The sequence below is a fragment of the Accipiter gentilis genome, chromosome 10 (genome assembly GCF_929443795.1).
Source record: "Accipiter gentilis chromosome 10, bAccGen1.1, whole genome shotgun sequence".
Taxonomy (NCBI): domain Eukaryota; kingdom Metazoa; phylum Chordata; class Aves; order Accipitriformes; family Accipitridae; genus Astur; species Astur gentilis.
Window position 1 is genome coordinate 6,120,385 of NC_064889.1, and position 17,040 is coordinate 6,137,424.

General features: G+C 41.3%; 1 protein-coding gene across 8 annotated transcripts in view; it reads right to left on the reverse strand.

Annotated features, from left to right (window-relative positions):
* Positions 1–15,566, reverse strand: part of RAB8B (RAB8B, member RAS oncogene family) — a 32,198-nt gene extending 16,632 nt beyond the window's left edge. For all 8 annotated transcript variants that reach the window (XR_007507469.1, XR_007507470.1, XR_007507468.1 and 5 more), the window contains exon 1: positions 15,359–15,566. Coding sequence is in view for 5 of the 8 variants with exons in the window: in XM_049812159.1 (XP_049668116.1) it covers positions 15,359–15,482 (124 nt within the window). In the remaining 3 variants the exon portion in view is untranslated. The remainder of the gene's footprint in view (positions 1–15,358) is intronic.
* Positions 15,567–17,040: the final 1,474 nt, after the last annotated feature.

The window sequence follows — 17,040 nt, forward strand, 5'->3', positions numbered from 1 at the left end:
CCTGCTGAAATCACAGGTAATTGTTTTCAGGTCTGAAAACAAAGTACCTTTGCTCTCAATAGATTTTCTTTTGGCCTCAAAGGTCATAAAGCACAAATACAGATTTTTCTGGAAAGGGTATTGTATCATGGACAATAGCAAATTAAATCTGTTTTAAAAGCTGCTTTGTGTCTAGGCCTGAAGTCTTAGAATTAAGTATAACAACAATCGGGAAAACTCGGTTGAGAGACTACTGTGGTTTAAAGATAATTCTGTATATACTGTCAACTACTGAAGCTAAGACACATCAGCATAAACAGTGAAAGACTCCTGTAGGGACGGTTTTCTGAGAAAGCAAGCTTACACTGCAGTTAGATATCTATGTGCACCAATCCATGCCTTGCACAGACTGGTTTATTGTGGTGAGTCATTTCCCTCACAGCACCAAGATGATTTATACCACCATTCCTTTGATCACTTCTAAAACTCAGGATCTGCACAAAAAGATCTTCTTAGAACTTAATATTTCTAGTAGGAACTTCACCTAAATTCTCAAATAAAGATGAACTTCAAAGCTAAAAGAAGAATATAAAGAGGAAGGCCATGAATATTTCTGTTATGATACCAATAAGTTTAACCAATGCAGCTGCAACTTTTTAGAGGCTAAAATGAACTAGAAACTGCTGTTTCTTTTGTTCTTTCACTTCAGTAACAGGAAGTGGTGAGCTGCAAACATTTGTAGAGCAAAGCCTGGTGACATGTGCTACCACTTCCTGCCAAGTGCACTTGTGTGGCTAAGTACAAGCAACGTTTTGGTTACAGTTAAAATTAAATTACGGCATGTAAAACACTCCAATGACTACAGCATTTCAGAAGTAATTACTGACAGAAAGTTTCCTTTATCAATTAATTCTTATTTTACACAGTCACACATTGGGATACAAAAGTTTGAAGATACTGGGGTCTAATAAAGAAGAGTAATTCGCGAATCAGAAAGTTTGACTGTGAAGGATCACACAGCTTTCACGGTTTTAAAATGCAATGTGCAATGCTGTTCTCTCCAGTAGGAAGAAAAAGCCCAGAAACATTCGGACGTCCATCTGAAGTGAAGTTTTAGAAGCTTTTAGAAAACACAGACCCAGATGAATTCTTAGAATGCAAAGTCTAACAGGATAATTATTTTTAACTGTTAAAGCAGAGTTGCCACTTATGTGTCTGATGCACTGATGTCCATCTAGCAAGTCAGTATATATTAGATGAGCATCTGTTGCAGAAATTGCAAACCTTCAGCCTGCAAGGATGAAGTCAAAGTTGAGACCTGAACTGTGCATTGTTAGGACCGTAATTGCTCGCATTTCCTTTGCACCATGGGGTAAAAGTAGCTGAGGGCTTATTGTTTCAAAATCCTTTTCAGATCCTTGCTAACTACAGGCCAGGGATGCATCCTCTCTTTTCACTTTACTGACGATATTTTCTCTCATAGCTTCCAATAAAACTGACAAAGAATACATTGAGCAGAGAAATCTGCACACTAAGAAAAAGTCAGTGTCATTAGTGCCACACAAAGACTGACACAAAAAACCACGAGAGCTGCGTGTGGCCATTACTTACCTTGTATCACTACACAAACCTAATAAAATTCACCAGCTAGGGTATACCACTGTCCAACCCCACATACCCAAATATGAGACCAGGAAAGGGAGACTGGCCTCACCCAGGCCTCTTTTGGTTTAAGCAAAAAAGTCACATTAATCTCATACACTGAAAGCTGTTCTACCACTACTTCTTCTACCACCCTGCTCCCCAGTTACATGTTCCTCCTTATCCAGCCAACCTAGGCAGATTTTACCCATAATTAAGCTGTAATACAATCATTTTAAAGAGGCATTGGGAAATGCTCCAAAGAGCTGCATTACAATACTAAATGTATAGGACTGCCTAGCAGTACATATTGAGAGGTTCCTTTTCCAGCTTTAGTACCAATGGTTTTCTACTATGAACCTTAACAAAACGAGTCTGACGCAATTCCTACAAGAACGTAAGGACAAACTGAGCAGAGATGCTGAAACAGTTCATTTTGCTACTTTAGTTTTTAGAACAGTAGCTTACTCTCAAGGCTTCACTGTTACTCTTTTGTTCTCCCCTCATCCACGATTTTAACCCTACAGTCATCAGAGCCAGTATCTCAGGTTTTTCTGTGCTACAGAATCAGTTTCAGCTAGGTCTCCCCTACAACTTTTCCCTACACAGTACCACTGTTTGGACTTACAGGTTGTCATCTTTCTTCTTTTAAATAAAATTTCCGTTGCAGAAAATGCTACAGCACAAAGAAACCAGACCAAAGTATTCTGGCTGGAGTAAGTAAACTGTTAACAATAGAACCAGCAAATACTTCCTGAAGGTAAAAGGTTTCTCTGGTCCTCAGTCTGCTTAGCAAGAAGGTACTGGAAAGATCATGTTCTGGAAGAATACAAGTAGTGAAAGACAGACAGAAAAGAAACACATACAAATGAATGTAAAAAAAATATTTTTAAAAAATCACTTAGTAGCCAGTGGCAAGCAAGTATTAGAATTCTTAACATTTACCTGTATGACATAGTTAACCACAGTATTTTAAGTTAAATTTTCATGTGGCTCAACATTAGTTTGCAGCAGCTGGACCTTACGTATGAGAAAGCTGTATGATCATGTAACAATTTCTGTTGATTTTTAACTCAAGTTCATTCAATGCAATTCCCATTTCACTAAGTTCATGGAGTCTGTGTATTTAATAACATTTTTCTGGTGCAGATGTAGCAAGAAATCAGCCAGGAAATCAAGCCCTTTCAAGATGCAAATAAATATTAATCTCTGATGGTGTATACTAGCCTGTATATCTACCACAGTAGAGTATTTCTCCATCTCTGGCAAAGCAATACTTTATTAAAAAAAAAAAAAGTACTCAATGTACTGGCATTTTAAATAGTTTAGTTGTCTTTTGTTTGTGGGTGTTTTGGTTTTTTTAAAATATACAAGCCAAGTGAATTTAAAAAAGTGATTAAACACCAAAAACTGGCAAAGAAGCTGTGAAAAAATTAATACCCGATTTGCTTGCTAGAAAGAGTCTCATTTTAGACCCATCTATCAAAGAACATAAAAGAAGCACCACAGCATCAGATCTTGTTTATCAAACTAAAAATTAAGAGATCTCTTTTGCAAGACCTGCACATAATAAAAAACCCATGCTCTTAAGGAAGTTGCCTAAATCTTACCTTACTCTTTTGAAGTAAGAATGGAAGAAGTAAAATTAAATTAAAATAAAAGATTTCTCCAGTAGGATTCCCTGATAAACAGAAACTTTGTGGCACTTGCCACCATTGGACATAGATCACAATAAAAAGCAATTCATTCCAAGATGGCAAAAGGAGTCAAGATAACAATGTCTCGTTACCCTTTTGAACAATACAGCATCAGAACAACTGGAATTTATGCATCAACTTTTAAGCTGGGCTTGCTCCCAACTTCCCAGCATTGGTTCTTTCTCACCTACTGTGTTCATATGTGGGGTTTTGATTTTTTTTTTTTTTTTTTCAATGGGCAGAGCTGAGAGGGAGAAAAATTTACAACTTCTTTACTGCAAGACACAAGAGTCTTCAAGATATACAAAAGGAAAGGGAAACATTTTCCTGAAGTCACTGGGAGTTAAGGCTGAATTAGAAGCAACTTAGAGATGAGCAAGCACATTTGTAACCTACCCTTAAAGAAAGGAAGTGAGAAGAGGCACATGACTGAAAATCAATATACTTGACCTTCAGTTTCTTGAATTCTGGGAGAGAACTACTTGGAAAATACTTCTCCCTATAGGCTTTGCTTCTTGTGAACAGCAAGCCACTAAGTTGCACAGATGAACATCAGAACTAGTAAGCAGTAGTACTTTTACAGCATAGCTGTAACAGCTGGTATTGTTCTGCTGATTCTCCAAAGGATGGGTTTGAATTTGACAGCCAGCACAAGCCTGTTATCTCCAACATACTGCAGCAGTGTTTCGGAATCAACTGCTGCCAGTGCGCATGCTTTTCATTATACTTCGAAGAGTTGTGATTGGTACTGAAGGACACTGAAGCACTCATTTACACACCTTGCCCATCACAGGATGTCAGATGTGCAGCTATCAGCACTGATCACACACACGAGCTTTGTGTGGACACGTGAACAGAGCTAGAGTTTCAACATCTTCCATGCAGATTCCAAGTATGGACATACCTACAGGCCAACACTCTTCCAGAAACTTGTTTTTTTCCATATGCATCCAACAGCTGAAGGACATCAGTTTGTTCCCATAGCTTACCCAGAGATTATTATTATTTTTGTTGTTCTCAGCAGCAGGAATTGCAGGGTTTGGATTAAATATACAACTTTTTTTTTTCAATGGTTTTTTTTAAAGGGAATATTTTCTTGTGCTACATCAGTATACTGTCTCAATCTATAAAGGTAGATAAATGAAGCCTCAGAAATATGCTTTTATGTGAGATATTTCTTGAAGGATTTCCATAAACATATGAAATGACCAAGTAGGAAACAAGATCAGTGTAAAAGGCAGGGTGGGGAACACTTGCAACACACCAGTGTGTCATACAGCCTCATGCAAAAGAACGAAGTCTAATCATTTTGAACTTGAACGTTTGGCTTTAGTCCCTAGTAACATCTGCAAGGCATTTTCAGATTATCTCAGCAATGTCTTATATCACTATGTAAATTAAAGACATAGTAGTCTTTATTGCAACCATTCAAAAATACAGATTAACATGAAGCAACACACCAGGGTGAAGGTCAACATTTTTTTAGAAGCTGTAAGATAAATTTTAGAATTATACACAAGTGCAACCAGTTTTATTCATCCTTTCACAGCTTAAAGCGACAAAGCTGTACTCTAGTCCTTCTGGACAGCCCACAAGAATCCATAAAACACTACTAAATTCAGAGTGGGCTGAACAGGCTCCTTCAGGGTTAACTGGCCTTTCTTCATCTTACTATTCAAACATACAGAGATTCTAATGCCAGTGCCCTATACAATAATACATAGAGCAGTGTCTTGCACCTTGAAAGATATTAATACAGTAATGTTCTTAACATTAAACACACTACACTGGCAAAATAAATATATACAAAAGGCTAAAGTAGGTAAGGCAATAAAGAATGCGGGCGCCATGAATATATATAACATAAGGCAGTTTCCTGCTCATAAAACCTTGAAACTTACTACCAAGATCAGATCAATGCTCATAATGCTAAGCAAACTGCCACTTCCTTCAGCATGTGTCTCCTCAGCTACAGAACAGCTACCACCCTAAGCTTCTTTAAACTACTTTCTACTTAAGAGAACAAGGGATTCAGAATACAATTCACAATCATCAGAATTAGACCAACCTACATTTGAAACATCCAGGTTTGACAGCTCAGTAACCTGCACTGTAATCTTATTATCATGTAAGATTTGAATCCAGTGATCTTCAGCCACTTGTTTGTAACAGTGCTCATATGAGTTCTGCCACCACAATCATGCATTGCAGTGCATGTGTGAACACTAGAAGATCCTGCAAAATGAAATTCTCTTTTCAGCATTTTGAATTCAGAATTTACAGATTGCTTTGAGCAGCCTTTGAATTGCACGATTTTAAACACCCAAAATACTCAATCCAAATTTAAAGACTATAGAATAACACAATAGTAGAAACTTATTACTGCTTGACATGAGTAAAGTTACCAATTGTCACAACAGCCCAACTTTAAAAGGGACAGGTCCCTGCAGAATGTCTCTTAGAGTTTACAAACTAGGTACTACAGCACTATGAAAGTGCACATAAATTAACCAATGTCTAACTCTTGTTCTATTTTGAATGTAAAATAAGCTACACTTGGTGGTAACTCAGTTTCATCTAAAATAATTTTGAAATAGATTAAAATTGTACTACTGATAGACAGCAAATTTTGTTTATTTTAAGGATTATTTATAGACTGACTGCCTCTAAGAGGAAGGCACTAACTTAGCTGCTTTGAGAACTTACTCCTTTCGTGCCAATGTGCAACTGGAGAGCAGCAAACATTAAAATCAGCCAACAGACTTGAATTGAGGCTACAGTTTCACAGCTAGCTGAAACTAGGATAGGTGCTGCCACTGAAGAGTCATGACCAAGTCCTTTTCTCTTTTGATCAGGTTAGTTTTCATCTGGGTGAGTTCCATAATTCAGTTTACCATCATCTGTAATGACAACTGATGGCGTAACTTAGAGAACAGGTACAGAGTCACAGCTCTACTCCTTTGAGTAGCAGACCACAGACTCCGTTGAGCCAATCATTAAATTAAAGCCCTAGTGAATACAGAGCAAAAGGTGGCCCACAAATAGCTTGCAAGCAGCTCCAGTGTGGACCCTACACCAGGACATCACCTGATCAGCTGCAGCTCTATGCTAGTACAGGAATTGCTCTGTATTTCACCCTCCAGCTGTGACTAGATACGGAACAGAAACAGCTGCAACAATCTCTCAAGGACCCAGCCCCATACTCACTTAACCTGTAATGCAGCAATGGGAGATTTGTGCATCTGTCCTCTCCTTTGAAGCTCTTCTTTCCCTCAGGTCTCTAGGATGTGAAGCACATGGCTTTCTACTGCACAAGAAAAAAACCACACTTTGCCACATGTTTTAATGGGTAAGAAGCGGGGGAAGCTTGCTTCATCCAAAAAAGTTAGCATCTTAAGCATCCAAAAGGTCGAAAAAATGCCTTATTAAAAAAATCCCATGTAACCAATGCTACCTTGCCACCATGATTTACAGTTCATTGTTCACTATTCATGTACTTCAGTTATGATGATGAGAACAGGCCAACAAGGTTAGGTTTGGTTTTGTTCAGTAATTTTGGTCCAGATGAACCTATATGACTGTCCAGTGAGAAACGGAGATGCCACTTCTTTTTCAAAAACGTCTCAAAGTTTTCGGGCTCCTACTTGATCTGCATGTCTATTCTGAACTGGTTATTCAGACTGAAGAAATAAAGACTTTTGTGGGCCACAGCATTCCATTGTCTGTTTACAACAGAAGAGCTACTACATGAAAAGCAAGCATACAGTGTCCCAGAATTCACAAAGCAAAGGAAGAATTGGTAAATCATTGATCACTTAGAAAAAAAAACCCAAAAAAACAACCCTTGCATGGTACAAAAAAATGCACTTTGTATCTTCTATTCCAGCAGTACCTATGATAGGTACTGCATACATATCCCATCAGCTGCAGACTTAAGACAGCTATGGAAGACTTGATGAGAAGTTAGTATGTACAGTTAAATACTGCTATAGCCCAACTACTTGGGCTGCCAAGCACCTCCAGAGATTCAGGGATATCAAGATAGGGTCAGAGGCAGAGGAAAAAAAAGCTGAATTGGATAATGTTTGACAGAGCAGGTATAAATTACACATGACCACTATCAAGATAGAAGTGATTAAAAAAGATGAGCAGTGATGAAGTTTTTGAAAGTTTTATAGGAATGCAGGAACACACCACTCATTAAACAGATGGGACTTCAGAGGGCACAGACCTGCTAAAACTGGAAGGAAAAGTACGTAGAATATGGGTATTGCCAGCAACATAAACACAGATAAAAACACCAAAAAAAAGCACATGTCAACAATGGTAGTAATACAGTTCTTAGCTTTGTAACTGATAACTCTGGCCAAAAGGATCTTGGTTATCAATGAAGATCAAAATGTCTCACCCAGTAAGAATTATCTTTGTTAAGATAAATCATCTAATCTAGGAATTTCAGTTAGAGGGTGAAATATGGTCATGTTTTAGAAGCACATGTGTGAAGTACCTAGTGAGGCAGCAAAATCAGGCCAAAAGTCAAAGCAGAAGGTTTAAAGTTACTGAAGTTATTTTTAAAGATGGCACTCTCAGACTTCGGGAACATCATTTTTATCGGAGGCTTTTTTAAACCCATGTTTTTACATGGCAGTAAGTATGTGGTGGTTGTTTTTTTTTTGGCAAGCGAAGGACATGAGGGAGGAAGGGCTGCTTTATTTCACTTATGTGAATGAAGAAATAGGCCTTTTTTGAAAGGCTTTTACTACCTACATTAACAAGCAAAACCACATAACTTATTAACGAAAGCCATACTTGTCTTTATGGCACATAACAGTTTTCTTTTCCTACATTATGCAAGGTTCTTTTAATGGCCTCTTCCATCTCCTTTTCCTGTGTTGCATATTCAAAGTACTGCTCTCTAGTCACTTCTGCTAAGCCAGATAAGTTCTCCCAGCCAGCAGCTACTCTGACTTACTGTATCTTCTGCCTTGCTTCCATGCTTGGGTTGACACAGATACCTTACTTCATCTTTAATCCCATCAAAAGTCACACCACACAGACAAGATGGGGGGTTTTTTTCAGTAAAGGAAAGCTATTTCTCTCTGGCAGATGAAAGAAAGGAGGATTGGGGCGGGGGGAAGGATTGGCAGGGAGCAGTGTATGTATTCCCTGGCTGGCAGCCACTTTAGCTTTGCCCTATTTCTTAAACTCAACTTTTTCTTCCCAAGTTCCAGATTTGGTGCCAGACTCCTATTAGTGACCAGTCTGCTTTACACGTTCTTAGATGTTACCATACATATAAGAAAATGCCACTGACACTCAGCATCAGGTTTTTTCCTCTGGTACCCAAAGCAGTAGAGTCTGCACAGCAACAGCAAAACAGGTACAGAACATCTTAAACTTGGTCAACTGTTTGCTCTCCCTAGCAGAAGAGAAGTCTTCTGAAACATGCAGTACTTTACTTGCCTTTAAAACTACACACAATCTAATCAAAAGTGTCAAAGCTTACATTTAAGAGGAAAGCTTACTGCAAACCACAAGATTAAACTGATACTACAGGCAATTATTGGTCAAAACCCCTTTAAGAGGCACTAAATTACATCCCACTGCAACCCCTGTTGGGACAGGAAGCTGCTGACTGTCATGCTGTAACCCCAGCCAGCAACTGAGCACCATGCAGCCACTCGCTCACCTCCCTCACAGTGGGATGGGGGAGAAAATAATGGGAAAAAAAAGTAAACCTCGGTGTTGAGATAAAGACAGTTTAATAGGATAGAAAGGAAGAAAATTATAACGATGATAATAATAATAGAAGAATTGGAATATACAAAACAAGTGATGTATAATGCAATTAATTGCTCACCACTTGTCTACCGATGCCCAGTTAGTTCCTGAGCAGCGATCTGCCTCCCACCCTGGCCAACTCCTCCCAGTTTATATACTGGGCATGACGTCCCATGGTATGGAATATCCCTTTGGCCACTTTGGGTCAGCTGTCCTGGCTGTGTCCCCTCCCAACTGCTTGTGCCCCTCCAGCCTTCTCGTTGGCTGGGCATGAGAAGCTGAAAAATCCTTGACTTTAGCCTAAACATTACTTAGCAACAACTGCAAACATCAGTGTGTTATCAACATCCTTCTCATACTGAATCCACGACATAACAGTATACCAGCTACTAGAAAGAAAATTAACTCTCTCCCAGGAGACCGACTTAAGTTTTGAGTTGCAAATCCAGCAACTACGTGCCTCTGGATCAACTCTGTTTGTACAAGAGTCTTACACAGTGCAACTCCATTGAAGTTAGTATTATTCATAGTTTACTCACATTAGAAAAGGATCAGATCTATTTTATATCTCTACAGCCAGCTTGATGGACTAGGCACTTAAGCTACCATAACATCCGGTTAAAGATAAAAAGCAATATAATACCCTCTGAATTACAAACAGATGCCTAATTTCTATCACAAAACGTGAAATCAAGCATCACTATAAATACTGCATGTATTCTTCATCACCTATTACAAATTTCAGGTAAACTCTGAAATAAGTCACTTCAAGATGTATTTCTACTAAAAGGATGCCCTATTTCAGGAGGACTAGGAAAGCCTTCCAAAAAAGTAAATAAAAAATTCCCAAACAAAAGCTATACGTCTCCAATACCTCTCTCAAAGCCTGTATCAATCAATTAATCCATTTGTTCCTACGTTCATTCAACATTAGTCGGTGTTCTTAACTTTGCATTCAAACCAAGTCACAAAAGCAGCTCTAAGCTGCCCTCCTGTCACTCACATAACCAGATAACACATAACGAAGATAGAATTCCATCTGCCAATTAGGAATAGGCATAAAACAGTTAGACATCTGTCACATTGTTTCAGAGCAACATGCAGCAAGAAAGCTGCAACAGCTTTTTTTAATAAAAGCCAAACAATTTCACTTGCATTGTTGGCCTGTTGTAGAAGACAGTAGGGTAACACAATCTCATCAGCAAATGAAAATCAAAGTCCAAGATGTCTTTTGTTACCAGCTAGGTGTTAGTATCAAATTTAAGGTCACAGGAGACACAAACCTTAATGCTTTTAACCTACGACGCCCCCAACTACACCTTCTGATCAACATCAGGATAACGTCTTGCTGACCACCCATCACGTACCTTGAAAATGGAGTAATTCCTCCAGTTTCATATTTATGTCCATAATGCTGTCTGTCCCTATTCCAATGAAAACCCTTGAGTCCCAGATCCGACAAACCTTTAACATGCACTCCCATTCTGTAGGCATGAATAATGGTGCCACCCAAGACACTTAAACTAGACTCAGTCACTTCAGTCTTACAATTCATTTATTATGATGACCATTAATAAGGTACTACTGACAACACCCTCCTGACTCTTCCCTCCCTTTGCTCATCTATCACTGATGTGTGTTTTCTTCTACAGCGCCTACCATCTGGAGAAGCCCCAAAGAAACTGACTGAATGAGGATAGGGAATGCCGAAGCTTAATGGGAGGGGGGAAAAAAAAAACCAACAACCAACAAACCAACAACCAATCTTTTGTCTATCATACAAGTAACCATGGGGAAGAAGAGTAGAGATATTCAGTGAGGCATAATTTGACATGACTACACTAAAACAATTTCCATTACACATTACAGACATGGAAATCTCACTGCAAAAAGGAAGTTGATAATTTTGCTTGTCAAAGGATTTTCATCAAAGTGTTCAAAGGTCAGCATACACGTGCTTGATTGCCAGAGTAGTGTCCTATTTTGCAAGATGTAGACTAAGGAAAAGTTACTTCTGTAAAGTCAACAGATTGTTTCAACTCTCAGATACAGTACTATCTCATGTGGGCAACTTCCTGCCAAATGCTAGTATCGTCTTGGATTAAAAAAAATAAGTAAGACAAATTTTGTTTCAGAGTCAGCAAGCCTTTGTACTAAGTCAGAAACGCTAAAAGATATGAGTTTACTCTCATAGAAACCAGTTTAATCATAAAGTTGAAAGGAATGCAAAGAATAAACCTTATTATTTGGAATGATAAACCCAATCCAGTTTTACCAGACAGCACTACTTGAACAGCAAGTTAAGATACTTAGAGACTGCTAAATTAATGCTTCTTATTCTTGTACACCACACTGAAACTACTAGCAAAATGCAGATGAGATACTCCAAGTTTTGCTTTAGGAGCTGTTGAAGTGTGAAAATGAGCTGACTCAACTGCATTTTGTTTTCCGTGTAGAACTGTGCAAAAGCAGAAGTTTCCACTCAGGAAACAAACTAAACAACATAACCTTATATAACACATTCCCGCTGTAAAAAAAGTTTTATCCCATTTTGACAGTGAAAAGCTGATCCTCACAGCAGTATTATGACTTGTCAACCCTTTTAGAAATTTTCCAGAGCCCTATATGAAAATTTTGAAGTTGCTAAAGGCCAAGAACCTGCCTTGCCTAAAGCTGCTGAAGGCCTGTCTGTGTTTTCACACGTTGAAACCACATCACTCAGAATAACTAAAAGGATCATCTGAGAGAAAGATTGCTGGTTCACTTCTTATAATGGGTAGCAAAGTTTGCTGAACATACTAGTTGTGCCAGGTAGTCAAGACAAAGACAGAAAGACTCTTGCGCCAAGAATTGCCCAAGAAAGAATAAAAAGGTCTGATAAATTATAAATATACAGGCACTGCACTTTTACCCTACTTCTGATGCAACCATCCGCCACAGGACACCAGGCTGGAAGACCTTACTGTCTGAATCAGTACAGACATCATTATAGCATGGCCAAAGTCTTGAGGAGAAAAATTGAAGGCCCCTTTGCAACCCTCCGAACAACCTACAAGGAGGTAGCCTTACAGGCATGTTTTGCATGACAGCAGAAGAGCAGAGAATCTGCAAAGTACAACACAAGTATATCATGCAAAATGACAAAGTAACTACAATTCATTATTGACTCATTTCTATAATGTGAACATTGAGGCTAAGTAAAACAAATATTCTACAATAAAGCAGTATTTCCATATCCCCCTCCTACTTTCTTTTTTTCCTTTTGGAAAGCGTTTCCATTGCTCTGGTAACTAAGTGTTGTGGTTTAACCCTGGTTAAACTACTAAACAACCAGAGGAGTGGGAAATTATAAGAAAGGTATTTTGTGGTTAGGCATGATGCGGGTCCTTTCATCATAGGAACAAAGTTTGCTTTAATTTCTGGATGTAGAATCTAAGAAAAAAAGTTGAAACAGTTAAAAGTTTAACCCCATGTAGTTAAGAAAAATCTCTAAATGACTCGCCTCATTCACAAATAGCATTTACATACATAAGATGAAACAATAAGATTTGATGTCAAGACGTCAAGCATACGCCTTCTCAGACTTCTACAGTTAAACCAACTGTGATCTTGTTCGGAGAGAGACAGACCAGAAGAGAACTAGGGCACACTAAGGGCACATAATATTGTGGGTGCTAATTAAAATCATTGTGAATTGAACACACATTGTAACAGTAAGTACCATCATATTGCAGAATCCACTTTTTGGAGAACATATAAACAAAACAGCCTGGCAGCTGATACTTCAGGAAGACTCAGTGTACTCAATTAGGAATGCTAATCTGGAGACCTTAGAACTTCAACTGGCAGGGGGGCCTGTTTGGGAAAAGCACTGCATCCCTGCATGTCCCTCTGCAGCACAGGTTGGCTATGCTTTACCAGTCAAGGAAAAAAAAATAAAAAATAAAAATCAGAACTGTTAAAAGTGGAATGCCCCTTAGCTCATCAGATGTATTAGTTATGATTGTAAAACCAACCAGTACTGAGCAGCCACCATGCACTCAGAGAGAGAGAGAGCAGGAGCACGCGCCTCTTCAAGAACAAATAGATTAGATCTACATGATTGACCTAGAAGTAATACTAGCAATACATGAGGAAGACTGAAAAAAACCCAAGTATTTTTATTTAAGCAGATGTCAGCACTTTATGAACAGTTTCACTATTTCCTGCATTGTCAACTTTCCTGTTTGTAGGTCTTTTGCTAAAAAACATAAAAAGGACTGGAAGAAACAAATTACAAGAAGGAAAACATAACTGTGAAATCATAAATACTACCCATGGAATCAGAAGTATGCCTCAATTATTAGTAAGTTTCTTCAAGCTGAAGAGTGCTGAAAATAAGACCCTTGTGAAAGCAAATACTATATTTACTGAATAAGGTAAGAAAAAACAGCATCACATTCACAATCCTCAAGACTTCAAAGTGAATCAGTGAGAAAAAAGAAATACCAAGAGGCTAAGCAGCTCAAGAAACATCAAGAAAATGGTTGGCAGGCAGACGCACCCATTTATGTTAGCTATCTCTTTAAAAGTATAAAGAGATATTTTATATTTAGCACAATACCAATGTAGACTTTTTTTTTTTAACTATACAACATTTATTAATGTTTATTAAGCCTTTTATTCTACCACAGATACAGCGAAATACCTTTTTAGGTAAAATGCTGCTTGGGCCTTGATCAGCTGGTGTTACTGATACAGCATTTTGAAAATGGTTGCAGAGAGAAAAGAAATGTGCCATTTTAATTCCGCAGAAATATTTTTTGAAATGCATAAAATCTGTTCTTAAAGCATTAGAAATGCCAGCCATACCTCATTTAGTCAATCGCATCTGCCTAAATAAAAATTTGTTTCTTCCCTGTGCACCAAGTTCAGCACAATAAAACATCTGAAGAGGATACCGCATTTGGGTAACATAAAACAAGTCGCACATTACTCCACCTCATCTTTAAAGCAATTTATTTCCAATAAAGAGTCTACTCATTCTCTTAAGTCTTATTTTTCAAAGCCTGCATTAGTTTTGCCCTCCTAAATACTAGCAACCTCCACCGCAGTTTGCCCCTTCATCCCGAAGTGTGCCTCATTGTATTTTAAAAGTGACCTCAACTACGAGTAGCTAACCATAAATCTCAAGTCTCGTCAGACTGAGATTTCAGTTCAGCAATACCTCAGTGAAGAACGTGAAAATTTTGCTTACGTTTAGTTCAGCAGAAAGTTATTTTAAGATCGACAAATCTTACAGAAACGTTAAGTCACAGCAGTCTGTTTTGATATATCACACCTCATGATCATTAAAAGATATTCCTTGAGCTTTAGAAACCCCTTTTCACCCCCAAATTTATAACCAAGCCCAACTCTTGTCACGCAGGCTCCTCTACCTAGTCACTAAGGGGCTTCTAACTCCAGGCGACGAAGGAGCTTGAGCACAACTACTCCAAACCTCAAAAGCGTGAGCTACACGTACACCAATACGCACAGGCGTCCTGAGGAGTTGAGAAGAGAGTTAAAACTATCTGCCGAGAGCGGTTCGGTCACTGTCACTACGCAGCCCAGCAAGAGCCACGGTTAGCTTCGGCAGCCCAGGCCCCCTTCCACTTTCTGAAAATTCACATCTAAACATGAACCGAACCATAACGGGAAAAAAAAAAAAAAACCAACAAACAAACAACAAAACCGACAGAAAGATCGTCCTGTAACTCAGCCAGCGCCGCCGTTCTGGATTTTGCCCAGGACTCGGTACTGACGCAGCCCCACGGAAACATCCTTTCCGCGACCAGCAGAAACAAAACAGCCGAGCGGCCCGAGGGCCGAGGCCGAGCCAACTGTTGCTGCCGCCGGGGCACAGGGAGGCGCCGGGGCCGCTGGACGACGGCCTCGCACCCAGCCGCCCTCCGCCACGGGGCCCCCGACCATTTCCCCCCCCTCGCCCCCCCTCACCGGGCGGGCTCCCGCTCCCCCCGGCGGCGGCGGCGGCGGCGGCTCCTCCCGCGCGGGGCCCGTAACGGCCGCGGGGCTCCCGCCCACTCCCACGCACAGGCCGCCCAGCGCGGCCCCAGCCCCGGTCGGCGAGACGGGCGGCGTCCCTCCCTTCCTTCCTTCCCTCCCTCCCTCCCGCCCGGCGGCTCCGCTCCCGACGGCAGGGCCCCGGCCAGGACACCTCTCGCCGCCTCGCCTCCCCTCCCCCGGGAGGGCGGCGGCCGTCCGCGTCCGCGTCCCCTCACCGATAGTGGAGATGAAGGTGGTGTTGAAGGCGTCCTCGCTGAAGCGGAAGAGCAGGCAGGTCTTGCCCACGCCCGAGTCCCCGATCAGCAGCAGCTTGAAGAGATAGTCGTAGGTCTTCGCCATCTTCCCTCGGCCTCGGGCTCGCCGCCGCCGCCGCCGCCGCAGCAGCAAGAGGGGAAGGGGCGGGGGGGGGGAATGAGGCGGCCGCGAGAGGGAGGGAGGGAGGGAGGGAGGGAAGGCGGGAGGGAGCCAAGCACCGCCCCACCCGGCGCCCACTGAGGGGACGCAGCACCGCCTGCCTCACGGCGCGACGGAAGCGCCCCGGGGCCGACGGGAGATGTAGTCCCGCGGCGGCCCCATGTCGCTCCGCTCCCGCCGGCGGCGGCGGCGGCGGCGGCGGGGCCGCGGTCTCTTCCAGCTCGGAGCCTTTAACGGGAAGGCTCTGGCAGCCGCCGCCGCTCCGGCCCCCACGGGCGAGAGCGGCCAAGCCCCGCGTCCGCCTTCCCCTTCCCTGCAGCACTAAAAACGTGGGTATTCTAGAACAGCGTGTGGCTGTTCTAGAGTACTTCGATAAACACTTTTCCCCATCTTTTTCCACTGGTAATTATCTCTTGGTGTGAGGCTGCCTCATTATGGATTCATTATGCTGGGTCCCCCACAGGATGCCACAAGGCACTATAAAAATAAATAGCATTCCTGAAACACTTTAAGATGACAGCGAAGAGCTATTGCTTTAATTTAATTTAAAAACTGTAGCCTTTAGACAAGCTATAAACAGAAATCTAACGCTACAAATCACTGCAACAGTTCTCACTTCCCTCTTAGGAAAACAAAGAGCCGTTTTCCCCAAATCATCCATTAAGGGATTGTCGTCCTGGGCCACCAGCTTCCTTTTCAGGTCCCTCCAGGCTTCCCCTCACCTCCGTGCAGGAATGGCCCTTTGGCACCCGCTGGCCAGGGCACCGCTCCTGCTCGTCACCCAGCGCGGCATCATCGTGCTCAACAGCGGCCTGGGGTAAGGCAGGAGCGAGGTGCAGCGTTAGGAGGCCCTGACGGCCCCAGTGATTCCTCCTCAGCCGCAAGTGTTTCAAGCACTCTCTGAGTGGGATTTGAGGGGTGCCAATGGGATTCAACCGCCCAACGGCGGTCCAGAGCTACCGGCTCGCAAGCGTCTCCCATCTGCAGCCAGATCTACTAGTTATAACGCGGCCTACAACAATAAAAGGTCCTTTCTCGCTTTTTGGGGGGTGTTAATTTGGCAAATATATATGCTGAGTTCTATACAGAATCAAACAAAATTAGTTTTGAATATTAAAGCTCCATCATACATGGTGAGCCTCCGTATTCCAAGCACACAAAAAATCACTCCATGACATTAACCTACAATTGGATGGGGTGAAGTAGGGCTAAACTGGTCTAATGCATGGCTACTGCTGTATTTGTGCAAACTACTCTGAGGAATCACTCCAAACAATTACCTCCAGCCGTTCTAAACCTTGAAAACGCAAAAGCTATCCTGCTCATAGTTATTCCAAATCTTCCTTGTTAAAGGTCTCAGTTTGGTGGTGTTCCTGGCCAATATATGTTCATGACAACAAACCATCAAAAATCCAGTGACAGATCTGCTGTAAATCTCTGTACAAGGTGAATTCAGTAAGAGCCTGTCATGAATGCTAATCTA